We start from the raw sequence: 15299 nt of genomic DNA on the forward strand, positions 1-15299 counted from the left end.
GGGTATTTTCAAAGTCCTTTTCTGCATCAATTGAGATGATCATGTGGGTTTTTTCTCCTTCATCCCGTTCATGTGTATTACACTGATTTTTGTATGCTGACCACTATAGTGGGTTGAATAATGTCTCCCCAAAATTCATGTCCATCTGGAACTTCAGAATATGTCCTTATTGGGAAATAGGGTCTTTACAGATGTAATCAGTTAAGATGAGGTCATACTGGATTAGAGTAGGCTCTAAATCCAATGACTGGTGTCCTTGTAAGAAGGCCATGTAGAGACACAGACACGCACAGAGGGAAGGTGGCCATGTGACCATGAAGGCAGAGACTGGAGTGATGCAGCTACAAGCCAAGGAATGCCAAGGACTGCGGCCACCACCTGAGCCAGGAGAGAGGCCTGGGACAGCTGCTCCCTCAGAGCCTCCAGAAGGAGCCAACCCTGCCCACACCTTGATCTTGGACTTCTGGCCTCCAGCACTGGGAGGGAATGTATCTGTTTGGTTTAAGCCCCCTGGTTTGTGGCACTTTGTTACTGCAGCCGTGGAAAACCCATACACCCCCTTGCATTCTGGGATAAATGCCGCTTGGTCATGGGGTATAATCGTCACACTAGGCTGCTGGCTTCAGTTTGCTGGTACTCTGTAGAGGTTCTCTTCGGGCTCGTCTCGCCATGACGGCCAGAGCGGCCTTCTACAGGTACAGCTGTGCGTGCCCCAGTGCCTTGAGGCAGGGACATCCGACTCCACAGTAGGCCCCTACAGCCCTCCACCCACGGGCCCGGCCGTGCGAGGCTTCTTTCAGTTCCCTAAGCACATCCTAGTGTTGTCTCAGAGCCTTTGCCCACATGGCTAACCACTCCCCCATCCTTCAAAGGACACTTTAAAGATTTTATTTTCCCTTTTTCTCCCCAAAGCCCCCTGGTACATAGTTGTGTATTTTCGTTGTGGGTTCTTCTAGTTGTGGCATGTGGGACGCCGCCTCAGCATGGCCTGATGAGTGGTGCTATGTCTGTGCCCAGGATTCGAACCGGCGAAACCCTGGGCTGCCGATGCGGAGCGCGCAAACTTCACCACTCGGCCACGGGGCCGGCCCCCATGAGAGGACACTTTAAATGGGACTTCATCAGGGAGGTACTTCCAGATGCCTGGAGGTCTCCCCGTGCTGTGCGGCCCCGCACTTCCCTGTTTGTAACCCTCAGTGCACTTCAGAGTCCTTACTCAGTACGGTCTAGCCATCGGCTCCGTGATGGCAGGGACTGTGAAGGTCTTGAGTATCCCCAGAACTGGGCCATCACACAGTGGCTGCTCCATGCCTGGGGAGGGAACGGCTGGCTGGCTGGGGGGTCGGGTCCTCTCTCAAAGGACGGTGCCCATTCAGAGGACCAAATGGCAAGTAGCATTGTATGTGAATTCCCAAGCCCACACTCTATTATGGAGGCCGTGCAATAGTGCTAAAGGGTTTAAGGTCGGCTTTCTTCTTCAGAAAGTGAATGTGGACGGAAGGAATTTAGTTTTAACCTGCTGCATTTGAGGAGCCTATGTGGGGAAGGTCAAGCTCTGGAGCTCAGCAAAAGGTCAGGTTGGAGGTTGAGATTGGGGCCCAGCAGCATGCTGGGTGATGGTTGCAGCCCTGGGGGGGAGGGGATGAGATCCCCAAAGGAGTCTAGGTCTCATGAGCAGGGGCCCAGCACCACACATCACCTGTGGACGGCAAGCAAGGGACTGTCTGCGAAGGAAGGAGTGCTCCAAGTGGTAGGAGGAGACCCTGACGAGGGAGGGAGGAGTCCTAGATGCCAGGAGAGGAGGAGTGTCCAGAGGAGAAATGGGGACAGGGGCCGTCTTAGCTCAGGCTTGCTATAAGAAAATATCACAGATGAGGTGGCTTATCAACAACAGACATTTATTTCTCACAGTTCTGAAAGCTGGGAAGTCCAAGATCAAGGTGCCAGCAGATCCCATGTCTGGTGAAGGCCTGCTTCCTGCCTTGTAGACAGGCACCTTCTCCCTGTGTCCTCACGTGGTGAGAGCAGAAAGAGGCAAGCTCTCTGTGTGTCTTCTTAGAATGGCACTGATCCCATCGGGAGGCGGGAGGGCTCCCCGCTCATCACCTCCCAACCCCTGCTCCAGATACCACCACGTTCGACGTGAGGATTTCAACGTATGAATTAGGCGGGGACACACTCCTGCAGTCTGTTTTAGGGGAGGAGTGCGGACTCGGACTCTAAGGGCGTGGGAGTCCTGCCCCGTCGCTTTGTGGCTTTGGCCTCTTGGTGTCGCCCGCCTTCTCTGAGGCTTTGCTTTTCTCCGCTGGGAGCCCCTGCTGCTGCCGCCCAGCACAGACATCCTGATGAGCAGAGAGCATGGCGGGCCTTCAACAAGCTCCGAACAGCTGTTCTGAAATCCAGGAAGCCTGAGGCCATCCTTCGGATGGTTGCTTCCCAAGGGCTTTCAGGTTTCTTTTTCCCAAGAGGGTTGGGGATGGCCGTGCTGCTGCTGCTCTCAGCTTATTCTTGGAGACCTGGGGGCTGGTGGGTAACAGTTCCCAACATCACTAGCTTCTCTCCGGAACTCTGCTTTGCCCCAGAGAGCGGTCTGGTTAGCAAGTTCTTGTCTTCCAGAACTCTCTGAACCTCATCCCGCTGCTCCTGCCGGGGTAGAGGTGGGGCCCCTGCTCACCTTCCTTCTCCTTCTGTCTCAAGACCTCCTGTTGTCTGCATCCTGGCACACGGTAGGCACTCACGCTCTCTTTCTCCCATAACCCAGTTGCTGATTGCCATTTGTCTTATTTGATCTTTGGTAATCACTTTCCGGGCAACAGATTGCCTTGAAATATGTTCTCCTGGTTAATACCTACTCCTCCGTGCTGAAGTGCTTGATGAGCCTGAGGCCCAGCGCACCGCCTCGCGGAGCCCCTTCCCCAGTGCCTGAGCTCCCTGGGGGGGGGGCCACGGCTGAGCCCTCTGCCTAGCTCAGGCCTTCCTCCCTGGGGCTGCTCGGTGAGGTAATGATAGGACAGTGCCGGAGTAGCTTGGGCAGGGGGGAGGCACCAAGCTTTGTGTGGATTAGCTTTAATTAAGGGAATTTAGTTTATTTAATTAGCATGTAATCCCCACAGTGACCCTTTGACGTTTTTATGGGTGAGAAAGCTGAGGTGCAGAGAGAAGGTGAGGGTGCCGTAGTCGCTTGGGTGGCAGAGTTGAGCTTATAGACCCACTTCCCCTGCCACCAAGGCCTGTGTCTTTAATCACAACGCTGTACTGTTACTGCCTCAGTCAGCAGTGTCTTCAGGGTTTGGTTATTTTTTCGTGAAAAACTCATTATGCCATAGAGGCAGGCCTGCATGCAAGACTGCTTTGCCTATAGTTGGTGTTCAAAAAGTGTTTTATTGAAGTTAAAGTCTCTCAATTCTGGGGAATAACTTGAATTATAAGCTGGCGTTCAAATATTCGCAGTTCTCTTGGTTTGCTGTTAGTCACGTTCACCGCTGCAGACTTTATCATGCTCAGCCGCCGCTCCTTCTCGGCCCCGCCTGTATTCACGGCTCCTGCCCAGCCCGGCCTCCTTGGGTCGTCCTGTCTCATGTCCTCTGGCCAGCCCCTTGGCTCCTTAGCCCTTCGGACACCCCTGCCCGGCCCAGTTCACTTCTCCTGCCTGCGTCTCTCATGCCCACACCCTGGGCTGCCGAACACAGTTCCAGGAGAGTAAAAGGCTCACAGTGTGCAGGCTGGAGCCGCTCCAGATTCATGCTCTCCAGCCTCGACTGGGTCCTCAGTGCTTGCGGGCAAGTCCACACCCTCTACCCCCAGTCTCCCAGGGGCCATTTCGGCCCCCTTCTGACCATTCTAATGGATGACCCTGCCCCAGCCCCTTCATCCTCAACAGCTGACCTTGCTTCCTTCTGCACCTAGCACAAACCAGCCCTTAAAAGGAAGTCCCTCCCCTCCTGCCACCAGACCTGGATACTAACTCCTGCATCCTGTTACAGTGGGAGGGTGGCCTCCTCCCCGTGCCCTGTATTCTACTGCCAGCCGCCCCTTTTCCCTCTCTGGGATCTTTGTCCTTTCCCCTCTCGGGAAGCACTCCTGCCCACGAAGTCTTTCCCGTCCATGCAAATAAGGCCTCCCTCAGCTCACCGGCACTGTCCCCTCCTGCCAGCACCGTCGTCTGCTGCCCTTTGCAGACAGACGACTTGGAGGAGGTGTCTCCGTGATACCCCTAGGTGCTCGCCGCCGCTCACGCAGCCCCTGAGCTGCGCAAAACCAGCTCCCATGCCATCTCGGCCCAGATCCTTCTTGATAAGGTCTCCAAGTACTTTCTTGTCACGAAATCCAGTGTGTATTTTTCAGCTATTTTCCTTGATCTTGTGAGCTTTTGACATAGTCAAGTAACTTCTCCTTTTCAAAATACTCTTCTCCCTTTTTTCTTTATCTGGCTGCTCTTCTTCTCTTTTGCTTTGTGTTCCTTGAATGTTGGCCTTCTTCAGGCTGCCGGCCTTCTCTTCTCTCCTCTCCTTACCCACTGACCTGGAGCACCCTACCTCTGGCCTCCAATAATCAGCCAGGTGCCAGACCTCTCGTCTGAGCCCCAGACCTGCGTATCCCGCTGCCTGTAGTCATCTCCACTTAAATTTCTCACACGCATTTTCTGCTCACTATACTCAAAGCCGGACGCTCTTGTTTCTTCTCCAATAGTCTATATCTCAGTAACTGATACCATCTTTTGGTTTGCCCAGCCCAGAATCATGGGTGTCACTGTCACCTCCTGTGCTACCCACCTCCGTTGCCCCGATCAGCCTCTTAAATATCTCACAGCAGATGCATCTCGCTGCTCTGCCGCCTCCACCGTGATTGCTTCAGCCACATGACTGCCCACCTCCGAGCTGGTCTCCCTGTGGAAGGCCCTGCCCTCCCCCAGTTCCCACTGCCCGGTGCGGCCAGTGATGATTCTACACTGCAAGTCTGATCGAGCCCTCCCCGCGCTCCTTCTCCCTTCCCTGCGCCATCCAGCCCCTGGCTGCTCTCTGGCCTCATCTCTCGCTGCTCTCACCACTGCCCTAGTGTTCTCTCTGCTGAACTTCTTGCCTGCCTCTTAGGAAGCCACGTCCTCGCCCATCTCTGGGCATCCAGACACGATGGCCTCTCTGCCTTCTGTGTTCTTGACCTTCCTCCCCACAGCAGAGCTTTCCTAACTTGTGTTCTCTTCTCAGTGTAGATGTCTCTGCTGTCCCCCCGCAGCCTCACCAGTCTGGCCGTGTAGTCCCAGCACACCCCTTGCTCTCCTGGAGCAAAGGATTGCCCCCCATGCTGCACTCACCCCTCTCCTCACCTGCCTACCTCACCAGATTTTGAGTGCCTAGAGGACCAGGGTCTCTACTTGTTCACAACCGTTGCCCCAGTGTTTAGGTCAGAGCCAACCATTAATATCCACTCTGTAAATGGTTGGAGACTAAAGGAAGGGTGTGGTCTTTGCGTTCACAGATGCATTTATTATTTTTTTTATTGAGATAAAATTCACACAATATGAAACTCACCATTTGAACCATTCCAGAGTTTACAATTGAGCGACTTCTGGTGTATTCCCAATGTCGTGGAGCAGTCACCACTGTCTAATTCCAGAATACTTTCATAGCCCCACATGGAAACCCTATGTCATTGGCAGTCACTGCCCATTCTCCCCTCCCCCAGCCCCTGTCAACCTCTGATTTACTTTGTGTCTATATAGATTTCCTTGTTCTGGACATTTCATATAGATGAAATCATACACTAGGTGGTCTTTTGTGCTTGGCTTCTTTCACTTAGCATAATGTTTTTAAGGTTCATCCATGTTGTAGCCTGTATTATGGCTGAATAACATTCCGTTGTATGCAGAGACCACATTTTGTCTGTCTGTTTGTCCACTGATGGACACTGGGGTTGCTCCCACCTTTTGGCTGATGTGAACCGTGCTGCTGTGCTCAGTCGTGTACAAGGTGTTGTTTGAATACTTGTATTCTGTGGGAGTGGGAGTTCTGTGGGAGTAGAATTGCTGGGTCATATGGTAATTTTGTGTTTAACTTTTTGAGGAACCGTCAAACATTTTTCTGCAGAGACTGCACAATTTTAATTCCTACCAGCAGTGCATTAGGGTTTCAGTTTCTGTATATTCTCATCACAGATGTGTTTTGAATGTTGACTTCTACAAAATAAAAGCTAATTACAGACCAGATTTTGTTATGAGGTTACCAAGGGGTGAGCCACATCTCCCTTCTTTGTTACATTTGCATTTTATTTTACTTAAATTGCTTAAATGAATCTCATTGTTTGGGATTTACAAGTTGCTTTATTATACAGAAATTTTGTGGTAGTACAACTTTTTCTATTCAGATAGATGGCACTAACAGAACCTTTTTAAACCTAATTTGCCTTGAGTAAGATCCAATTGTTAATGGTTTAAAAATTGACGACGGGTGATGGAGGATTGTTATGGGTTGGATTGTGTCTCCATGAAAAATATGTTGAAGTCCTAACTCCTGGTCCCTGTGAACGTGGTCTTATTTTGAAATGGGGTCTTTGCAAATGTAATCAAGTTAAGATGAGGTCATCTTGAATTAGGGTGGGCCCTGATCCACTCTGACTGTTGTCCTTATAAGGAGAGAAGAGACAGAGACACAAAGACAAGGCCATGTGATGCTGAGGCAGAAATCAGAGTAATGTGTCTGTGAACCAGGAACACCTGGGCCACCAGAAGCAAGAGGGTTCTGAGGGAGCACAGCCCTGCCAATCCCTTGGCTTCGGCCTTCCAGCCTCCAGAATTGTGAGAGAAGAAATGTCTGTTGTCTTAGGCCACTCAGTTTGTGGTACTTTGTTCCAGTGGCCCCAGGAAACTCATAACTTGTACAAGGATGTAGGAGGTTTGTTGTAAACAGATGAGTTTGTTGCTTCTTTAGTGGTCTCTATCTGGTAACACTGACAAGAATTGAAGTGATGTATAGCTTTTGTTTTTCACAGGCAAAGGGTGGAGGATATGAAAGTGAAAGTGCTTACCCCAACGCAGAACTCGTGTTCTTGGAGATCCACAACATTCACGTGATGAGAGAGTCACTACGTAAATTGAAAGAGATCGTGTACCCTTCCATCGATGAGGCACGGTGGCTGTCCAACGTGGATGGGACGCATTGGCTAGAGTATATAAGGGTAAAGAGGGCCAGTCCTTTCCAGGCTTTCTGGTTAAGGTTTCTCTGTGTCTGTGCCATAAACCTGTCTGTCCGTCCAAGTGGTTTCTCAACATTGCGAAGAAGTGCACCTTTGCTGTGTACTCGGGCTTTCATAGTTCCCTAGGCACTATCCAGTCTGGTCTTTGTTGGGGGCTTTTGTGACAATACAAGCGATAGTGCTTGCTTCGGATCAGTTTTTTAAAGCACTTTGTGGCCCTTTAATAAAGGCCCCTATTTACTGCTGTAGTTTTTCTCAGTGTAAATTTTTCTTCCCCACGGTGCTAATGTTTCCTAGTGATTCTGAATTGATTGCATTCTTGTTTGGTTTATTCACCGGACCTTCCAGTGTTCTCCCCAGAATTATTTTTGCTGCAATAGAAATTAAATGTCACTTGGTCTAATGTGCCTTCTTTTCTGAAGATGCTTCTTGCTGGGGCAGTAAGAATTGCTGATAAAATAGAATCTGGGAAAACTTCGGTGGTGGTGCATTGCAGCGATGGTTGGGACCGAACAGCCCAGCTGACGTCTCTGGCCATGCTGATGTTGGACAGTTATTATCGTACCATTAAAGGGTTCGAGGCTCTCATAGAAAAGGAGTGGATCAGCTTTGGACATAAGTTTGCACTGGTAAGTTGAGGCTGTGAGGCTCATGCTTACTGTTTTGCCCTGTCATCCGTAGTACGTATCACGCATGCATGCATGCGCAGGCTTTCTGCTCCGTATCGGATCTGAATTGCCATAATAGAATACCATGGACCTCAGCATTGTATGTTCCTGGTAGGGAATTCTGTTTATTTTTTTAGTATAGGTATGCCTTTTGTTTTACTTGAGGTAAAATTCATATAACATAGTATTAAGCATTTTAAAGTACACAGTTCAGTGGCATTTAATACGTTTACAGTGTTGTGCAACCACTACCTCTATCTAGTTCCAAAACATTTGCGTCACCCGGAAAGGAAACCCCATACCTATTGCGGTCACTCCCGTTCCCGCCTCCCCTGGGCCCTGACAACCACTAATCTGCTTTCTGTCTCTATGGATTTGCCTGTCCTGGGTACCTGACATAAGTGGAATCATACGATATTTGCCTTTCTGTGACTGGCTTATTTCACTAAGAATAATGTTTTCAAGCTTCATCCATGTTGTAGCATATATCAATATTTAATTCCGTTTCATGGCTGAATAATATTCCATTGTATGTATATACCACATTTTGTTTATCCATTCATCTGTCGATGGGCTCTTGGGTTGTTTCTACCTGTTGCCTATTGTGAATAGTGCTGCTGGGAACGTTGGTGTATAAGCTTTTGCCACACAAAGTACCACACATTGGGTGGCTTCAACAGCAGAAATTTGCCTCACAGTTTTGGAGGCTGGAAGTCCAAGATCAAGATGTGGCAAGGTTGGTTTCTTCTGAGGCCTCTCTCTTTGACTTGCAGACGGCTGTCTTCTCTCTCTCGTCACGTGGTCTTCCTTCTGTGCAAGTCTGTGCCCACATTTCTTCTTCTTATAAGGACACTAATCAGACTGGATTAGGGCCCACCCTAATGGCCTCATTTGAACTTAATCACCTCATTAAAGGCCCTGTCTCCAAGCACAGTCACATTCTGAGATACTGAGGGTTAGGGCTCCAACGTATGAATGGGGGGGGGGGGCGCCCATTCAGACCATAACAGCCTGCTTTCATATTTGTGTATATACCTAGGAGTGGGATTGCTAGGTCATCTGGTAGGGCATTCTTGGGCTGCCATTTGTGCTTTAGTCCAAATGGCAGCAAATTCCTGGTCTATCTGGGCCATTGAACCATTGGGGATTTGTCTGAACGGTGCATTGGAGTGCAGTTGGAATGCAACTTCAGGAGGCGGAATGCTCCTGAAACCCCATTCACACTCACTAGTGGAAAGCAGGAGGATGGGCAGTGGGAGACCTTCAGCGGCTCCCACCGTCGGGCGCCAAGTGCATGTGGTGTGCCTGCACTCTTGGGGAGGAGAGGGAAGGGCAGGTCCATAGCCTCTGAGCTGCATGCCCTTTGGGAGCTGTTGTCACATCCTTGGACACATCCCTTCACTCTCTGTGCCTTGGTGTCCCTTCTGAAATGGAGTATTGTGCAGGGCTGGAGTAGGGGGCTGGGGAAAGAATGAGTTTATATGTGTCAGGTGCTTAGGACTGTGCCTGGCCCATGCTGTGTGGGTAAGTTTTAGCTCTTCTTATTATGTTAAACATTATCATGACCTCCTTTGTTGCTAACCCTCTCAGCACAGGCTGGGCTCAGTGGGGAGGAGAGAGAGTGTGGAGTCTTGCCTAGTATTTGCACGTGGCCCTCTCTGAAGACTCAGAGGCCATTCTCTTCCACCTTTCCCTCCCAAACTGTGTGTCCTGGGTGAAAAAAAACTAGCAGGGGCCCCTTACTAAAAGGGCAGTGGTAAAGGCCATCTCTTGAGAGGCCAGCAATGGCGGCACACGCCATGCCTCAGGGCATGCCCACAGCACTCTGCTGCTCCAGACCCTATTTACTAACACTGGGGCTCACCAAGGCAGTAAGATCATAAGATTCAAAATCTCCTCAACTTACTGAGTACGACTGTGTGTCTAGCACTGTTACGTGTATCATCTGGTTTAATCCTATAATGATCCTGTGAGGCAGGTACTGTCATTGACAGATGGGGAAACTGATGTTTCAAGAGTGAGGTATCTGCCCAAAGTTACCCAGCTAGTCAGGGTGGAGCCAGCCTTTTAACAGTGGTTTCAAGCCTGCAGCCATCCGCCTGATGGGTCTCTGTACTCTACCTTCCCCGAGTTTCTGTGGATGAGCTGAGTTCCTACCTGAGGCCAATTCCTGTTCTTGCCCACCTGTTCCATCATCTGCCTCTTGGACCTTATCATGGACCACTTTTTAACTGTTTCTGCCTTTGTCCACCTCCATTTTCCCCTCTCTCCTAGATCATTCCTTTTGGTATAGAAACATGCCATTATGCCACCCTAGAAACCAATCTTCTTGACCCCACTTCCCCCTCCAGCTGTCCCTTCAATTTTCTGCTCCCGTTTACAACAAAGCTCCTCAAAACTGCTGCCTGTACTCACTATCACTTTCTCTCCTTCCGGTCTGTCTTGAACCCGCTGCAGCCAGACTTCCTCCTCACAAGACCCCCTCGAAACTGCTCTTGTCACACTTTGCCAAGTCCTTCTCTTACTTGTCCTGAGTATTTGACACTGTTGATTTTTCCCTTCTTCTGGAAACACCTTCTTCACTTGGCTTCTAGGTCTCTACAACCTTTTGAATTTCCTCCTGCCTTCTGCTCCTTGCTCCCTCCGCAACCTCTTAATGTTTTGGTGCCCCAGGGCTCAGTTCTTGGATCGGTTCTCATCTGTGTGCTTGATCCCTGAGTGATCTCAGCCAGTCCCAAGACTTTAAATACACGGATTTCAAATCTGTTGTCTCCTCGCCATTGCCACTGATGCCCCCTTAATTCAGGCCTGGCCATCTCCTGAGGGTCTATCATGGCAGTCTCCTAACTAGCCTCTCTGTCGCCTACACCCTTCCAATCTGTTGTTCCTCACTGCAGCTAGACAGGGTGTTCCAAGAAGCAGATGTGATGCTGCTGCGCCCCAGCGTGAATCCCTCAGAGCCTGCCCATGGCCTAGTGGATTGTGGGCAAACTCCCCAGCATGGCATTCAAGGCCCTTGCTGATCTGGCCCTAGTCCACCTTTCCAGCCTCATCTCACCTCCCTCCTCTTGCATCATCCCCTGAGGCTCAACCGTTTCCAACTACTTCTGGTGTCCCTTGTGCCCCCACCACGTTCCCACTGCTTCAAATATAATATAACCCTGGCTAACCAGGAATCAGGCACTTTCCTGTCCTTCAAGGTTTATCTCAAATGAGACTTCTGCCGTGACTGTGACTTTCCCTCCTCTATCCCATTCTAGGATGGCCATTTGCTCTCTTGTGGCCCCACCATACACCTCTCACACTCAGAAGCCCTTGGAACACTTTAGCGCCCTCATTACTTACACGTCTTTCTCCCACAACTAGACCACAGATGAATTATTCATCGAGCACGGATACTGTGTCTCATTTGTCTTGGTACCCCAGGTGTCTAGCCAGGGCCTGGCCTTTGCTAGACACCATGAAAATGCTGGAAAGCCCAAAGGCCTTGCAAGCGCCATAGGAGTCCAGTGAATATATGCTAAAAGAAAGAATGAATCCCAAATTGTCAGCTGTCAGTATCAAACTGTTCCCTAGTGCCTTGAGGGCCGAGGAGCAGGCTCTGCACATCCCTTATGAGGGAAGTACAGTCTGTGCCATGTGCCGACGTTTCGGTCGATGACGGGCCACATATATGACGGTGGCACCGTAAGAGTAGTACCATGTAGCCTAGGTGTGCAGCAGGCCATACCATCTAGGTTTGCGTAAGTACACTCTATGACATTTGCACAACGATGAAATCCCCTAACGATGCATTTCTTAGAACATGTCCCCATCGATGCATGACTGTGCAGAAATAAGGCAATGCATGCAGCTGCTATGGAAAACAGGGTGGCGGTTCCTCAAGAAATTACAAGTGGAATTATCATATATTCCAGCAATTCTGCTTCTGGGTATATACTCAAATAGATATTTGCGCACCCATGTTCATGGTGGCATGCTTCACAGTAGCCCAAACGTGGAAGCGACCTGTGTCCATCAACAGATGAATGGATAAACAAATTGTGGTACATACATACAATGGAATTATTCAGCCTTAAAAAGGAAGGAAATTCTGACCTGTGCTACCACATGGATGAACCTTGAGGACGTTATGCTAAGTGAAATAAGCCAGTCACAAAAGGGCAAGTATTGTATGATTCCACTTACATGAGGTCCTGGAGCAGTCCAGCTCATGGAGACAGACCCCAGAATGGTGGGTGCCAGGGGCTGGGGGAGCGGATGTGGACTTAGTATTTAATGTGGACACTTTTCAGTTTTGCAAGGTGAAAAAGTTCTGGAGGTGGATGGTGGTGATGGTTGTACAACAGTGTGAGTGTACTTAATGCTGCTGAACTCTATACTTAAAAATGCTTAAAATGGTAAATTTGATGTTATGTATATTTCACCACAATGAAAAATTTTTTTAAAAAGGCAATACAGTGTTACCCTGAGGTTTGATGTTGACCTGGTTATTTCCTTGTTTTTATGTCTTTCCTGGTGGAAATTTCATAGGCCCAGTATTTCTTGCTCTTTCTACATGGTCATCGCGTTGTATCTTCAAAATGTTTTTTTCTCATCCTTTTGCCTAGTCTCAGATTATTTGAAGCATTCTTTTAGAATGCTTACTCTTGAGCTAATTTTTAACTTGACATTTTCAGTGTTTTTGTCAGTCCTGTTTGTGTTTCTAATTATCTTTTACCTTTTATATGAATCTATTAACATCTTCTAAAATATCAAAAGGTATGAAATATCATACTGGGTGTCACTTATCTCAAAACTGGAAAAAAAAGAAATGCAGTACTTGACTGGACTGCCTCGAGCAAGGACTCACCCATTCTCATTTCAAGAGTGAGATTTTGGGGTTCTCCGAGTCACGCAGAATTGGCTAAAACTTGTAGATTGTTAATCATTATTTTGATTCTCAGACTTCTTGACATCTCTGAAAAACGGAAAATCTGTTTGACACTTATGGAGGAAATGGCAGTCACAACATGCCCTGTGAGCTGCTAATTGGCAGTCCCAGTTGCCACTGTGCCCTTGGTATGGTGGCTGGAGTTGACCCCTTCATTTGGACTAAAAAGTTTGCTGGCTGTTTGCTTGTAACTTCTTGAGTCCAGCTATATGAAAGAAAAATTATAAAAATAATCAACAGGTAAATATATAGTACACTGAAGTTTTGTTTCCTGAGAGTGATGGAAGTCAATTCAATTGATGAACATTTTTGAGTGGCACATTATGTGCCAGGAATTCTTTCCAGGCCTTGGGACATACAAAAGAGACATGATTCTTGTTACTAGGCAATTTAAAGTGACTTTTGAGAGGACCATAGCATACATTAAAATGTTTAACCTCTTGTTTCCTTTCAGCGTGTGGGCCATGGCAATGACAACCACGCGGATGCTGACCGATCCCCAATATTTCTTCAGTTTATTGATTGTGTTTGGCAAATGACAAGACAGGTGAGAGATTTCAAGTATATTTCTGACTCACATAGTCTGATTCAAACATATCTTAAAGTTGAAGGTTAGATAAACTTTCATTTCACGTTCATTCAAAATGAACACGTGTGTACGTGTGTAAAATATGACTCTTCTATTATTTCAGTTTGATTCTAATTCACTTAGAATATGAGCAGAAAGTTAGAAACAACCGACTTCACACTAAAAGTTACTTTTCCCGTGCACATTGTTTTGGTCCGTCATCCTGTCCAGCAAGTGTGTAGAACAGGGCCCTGTTCCTTCGTCACTCTGCTTCTCTTACTCCCTTCTGTCAGCAGAAGGAAACCCAGTCGCCTGCTGGGCAGGAAATGGAAGATCCTGCCAGGTGTTAGAAATGGGGATGGGACTGAAGCCCTAGGCCAGCACAGGGCATTAGACCAGGGAATCCAGGAATCTGCACACCCTGCCCCAGGCCACAGCCCCTCCAATCCCAGGGTCTCTGGGAGAAATGAGAGTCCAAGAAGCAACGGCAGACAGGAAGCTGTCAAGTATCCCGTCATGACCTGGTGCTTAGCTTCCAAACCCCAGTGCACAGGGCCCTGGTAAGCCGGGGGCTGTGCAGGAATCTCCTTGCCCAGGCTAGCTGGGCCCAGATGGCTTCAGGTCACAGCAGGCCATGAGGCATGTGCTGTTTTTTCCCCTCATCTCCACCATCCAAACCTGAGTTTGGGGTCTTATCCTCATGGTAGGAGATAGTGCCAGAGAAATGGACCTGGAACCAGAGAGATCCAGAGATAGAGAGAGGGTAAATACGGGGGGGGAGGTGGTGCACAGACGGAGAGAGAGCACAAAAGACAGAGCAGCTTGCCAAGGGCCTGCTGCCCAGCCTGGCTGAGGTCAGGGTTGTGGGGAAGAGAGAGGAGACCGACCCGTGGTCTGGGCTCTCTCCCTCCTGTTGGCCCTGAGCCCTGGCCTTGGCTGATTCAGGCACGTGAAGGGAACCTGATTGATCCTCCTGGCCGCCTTACACCGTCACTCTGGGGCCTTTGCAAAGGACCTCTGCCTCCCCCACGCTGTAGTCTGTGAAACAGCAGCAGCCCAGTCCCCCACCAGGAGCCTCTGTTGCCCATGGGAGTAATGGGTTGGCACATGGAAATGCTTGAGTGACTTCTGATGCTTCTGAAAAGCACCACTTTTGTGGATATGAAGTAGCTTATTCCTCCCAAATGCCTAGATAAATGTGTGTGTGTGTTTAACATCTTCAAACTGACTTCCATTTTTCATTTTGCTTAGTGCCTATTTTCATGTCGTCTATATCGTTTTTATATTGTTTATTGGATTTTAAGAATGAAAAGAAGAGGTTTGATTGGAAGATTTCAGATGCCTCTCACAGCTCTAAGACTCTGAAATGTGTATAATTAATTTCTTTTAAAATACCATTGTTAATGTGTTAGAAGCAGAAACATGAATGATTAGTCTTTAACTATCAATTAAGTCTAAGTGAATGAAATGTAGCTTGTTAGAAAAGATGCATTCATGTAACAAGATTAACTTATTTTTAGGTTGCCTACTGCTAAATCAAGTAAGCTACATCAGTGTAAAGTTGTCAGAAATCTCAGAATAAAATGAACTGTCTGTGTGTACAATTGACGTAAAAAGAGCTAAGGGAAAAAGTAATGGAGGGACTCTTTCTGGAAGGCATTGTACAAACCTGCGGTGTAGCAGGCTACCCTTTGGGATGGCTTTAATTGGCGTCGGTATGTCTGGTCCTCAAGAGGTGCAGAATTTCATTATGGGCTTCTATGGAGTTTTTGAGACCATGCTTTTTAGGTAGATGGTATAGTTTCCAGGAGAAGCAGCCAAAAATGTGAGTCAGAGACTTACTCTTTTGTTTGTATTACTCTAGCTGTTGCCGCTTCCCCTAATGAAATGTTTTCTGAGTTGAACTTAATGGCCCAATGTCCTTTGAATGTGAATAGCAGTC

At 48.4% G+C, this 15299-nt stretch overlaps 1 protein-coding gene across 12 annotated transcripts in view; it reads left to right on the forward strand.

The window, feature by feature from the left end:
• MTMR1 (myotubularin related protein 1) overlaps positions 1–15299 on the forward strand; it is a 68362-nt gene that overhangs the window by 36831 nt on the left and 16232 nt on the right. For all 12 annotated transcript variants that reach the window (XM_070257490.1, XM_070257488.1, XM_070257479.1 and 9 more), the window contains 3 exons: positions 6985–7170; positions 7611–7817; positions 13244–13336. In XM_070257490.1, the coding sequence (XP_070113591.1) occupies positions 6985–7170; positions 7611–7817; positions 13244–13336 (486 nt within the window). The remainder of the gene's footprint in view (positions 1–6984; positions 7171–7610; positions 7818–13243; positions 13337–15299) is intronic.

This window comes from Equus caballus, chromosome X, assembly GCF_041296265.1.
Source record: "Equus caballus isolate H_3958 breed thoroughbred chromosome X, TB-T2T, whole genome shotgun sequence".
NCBI classification, from domain to species: Eukaryota; Metazoa; Chordata; class Mammalia; order Perissodactyla; family Equidae; genus Equus; species Equus caballus.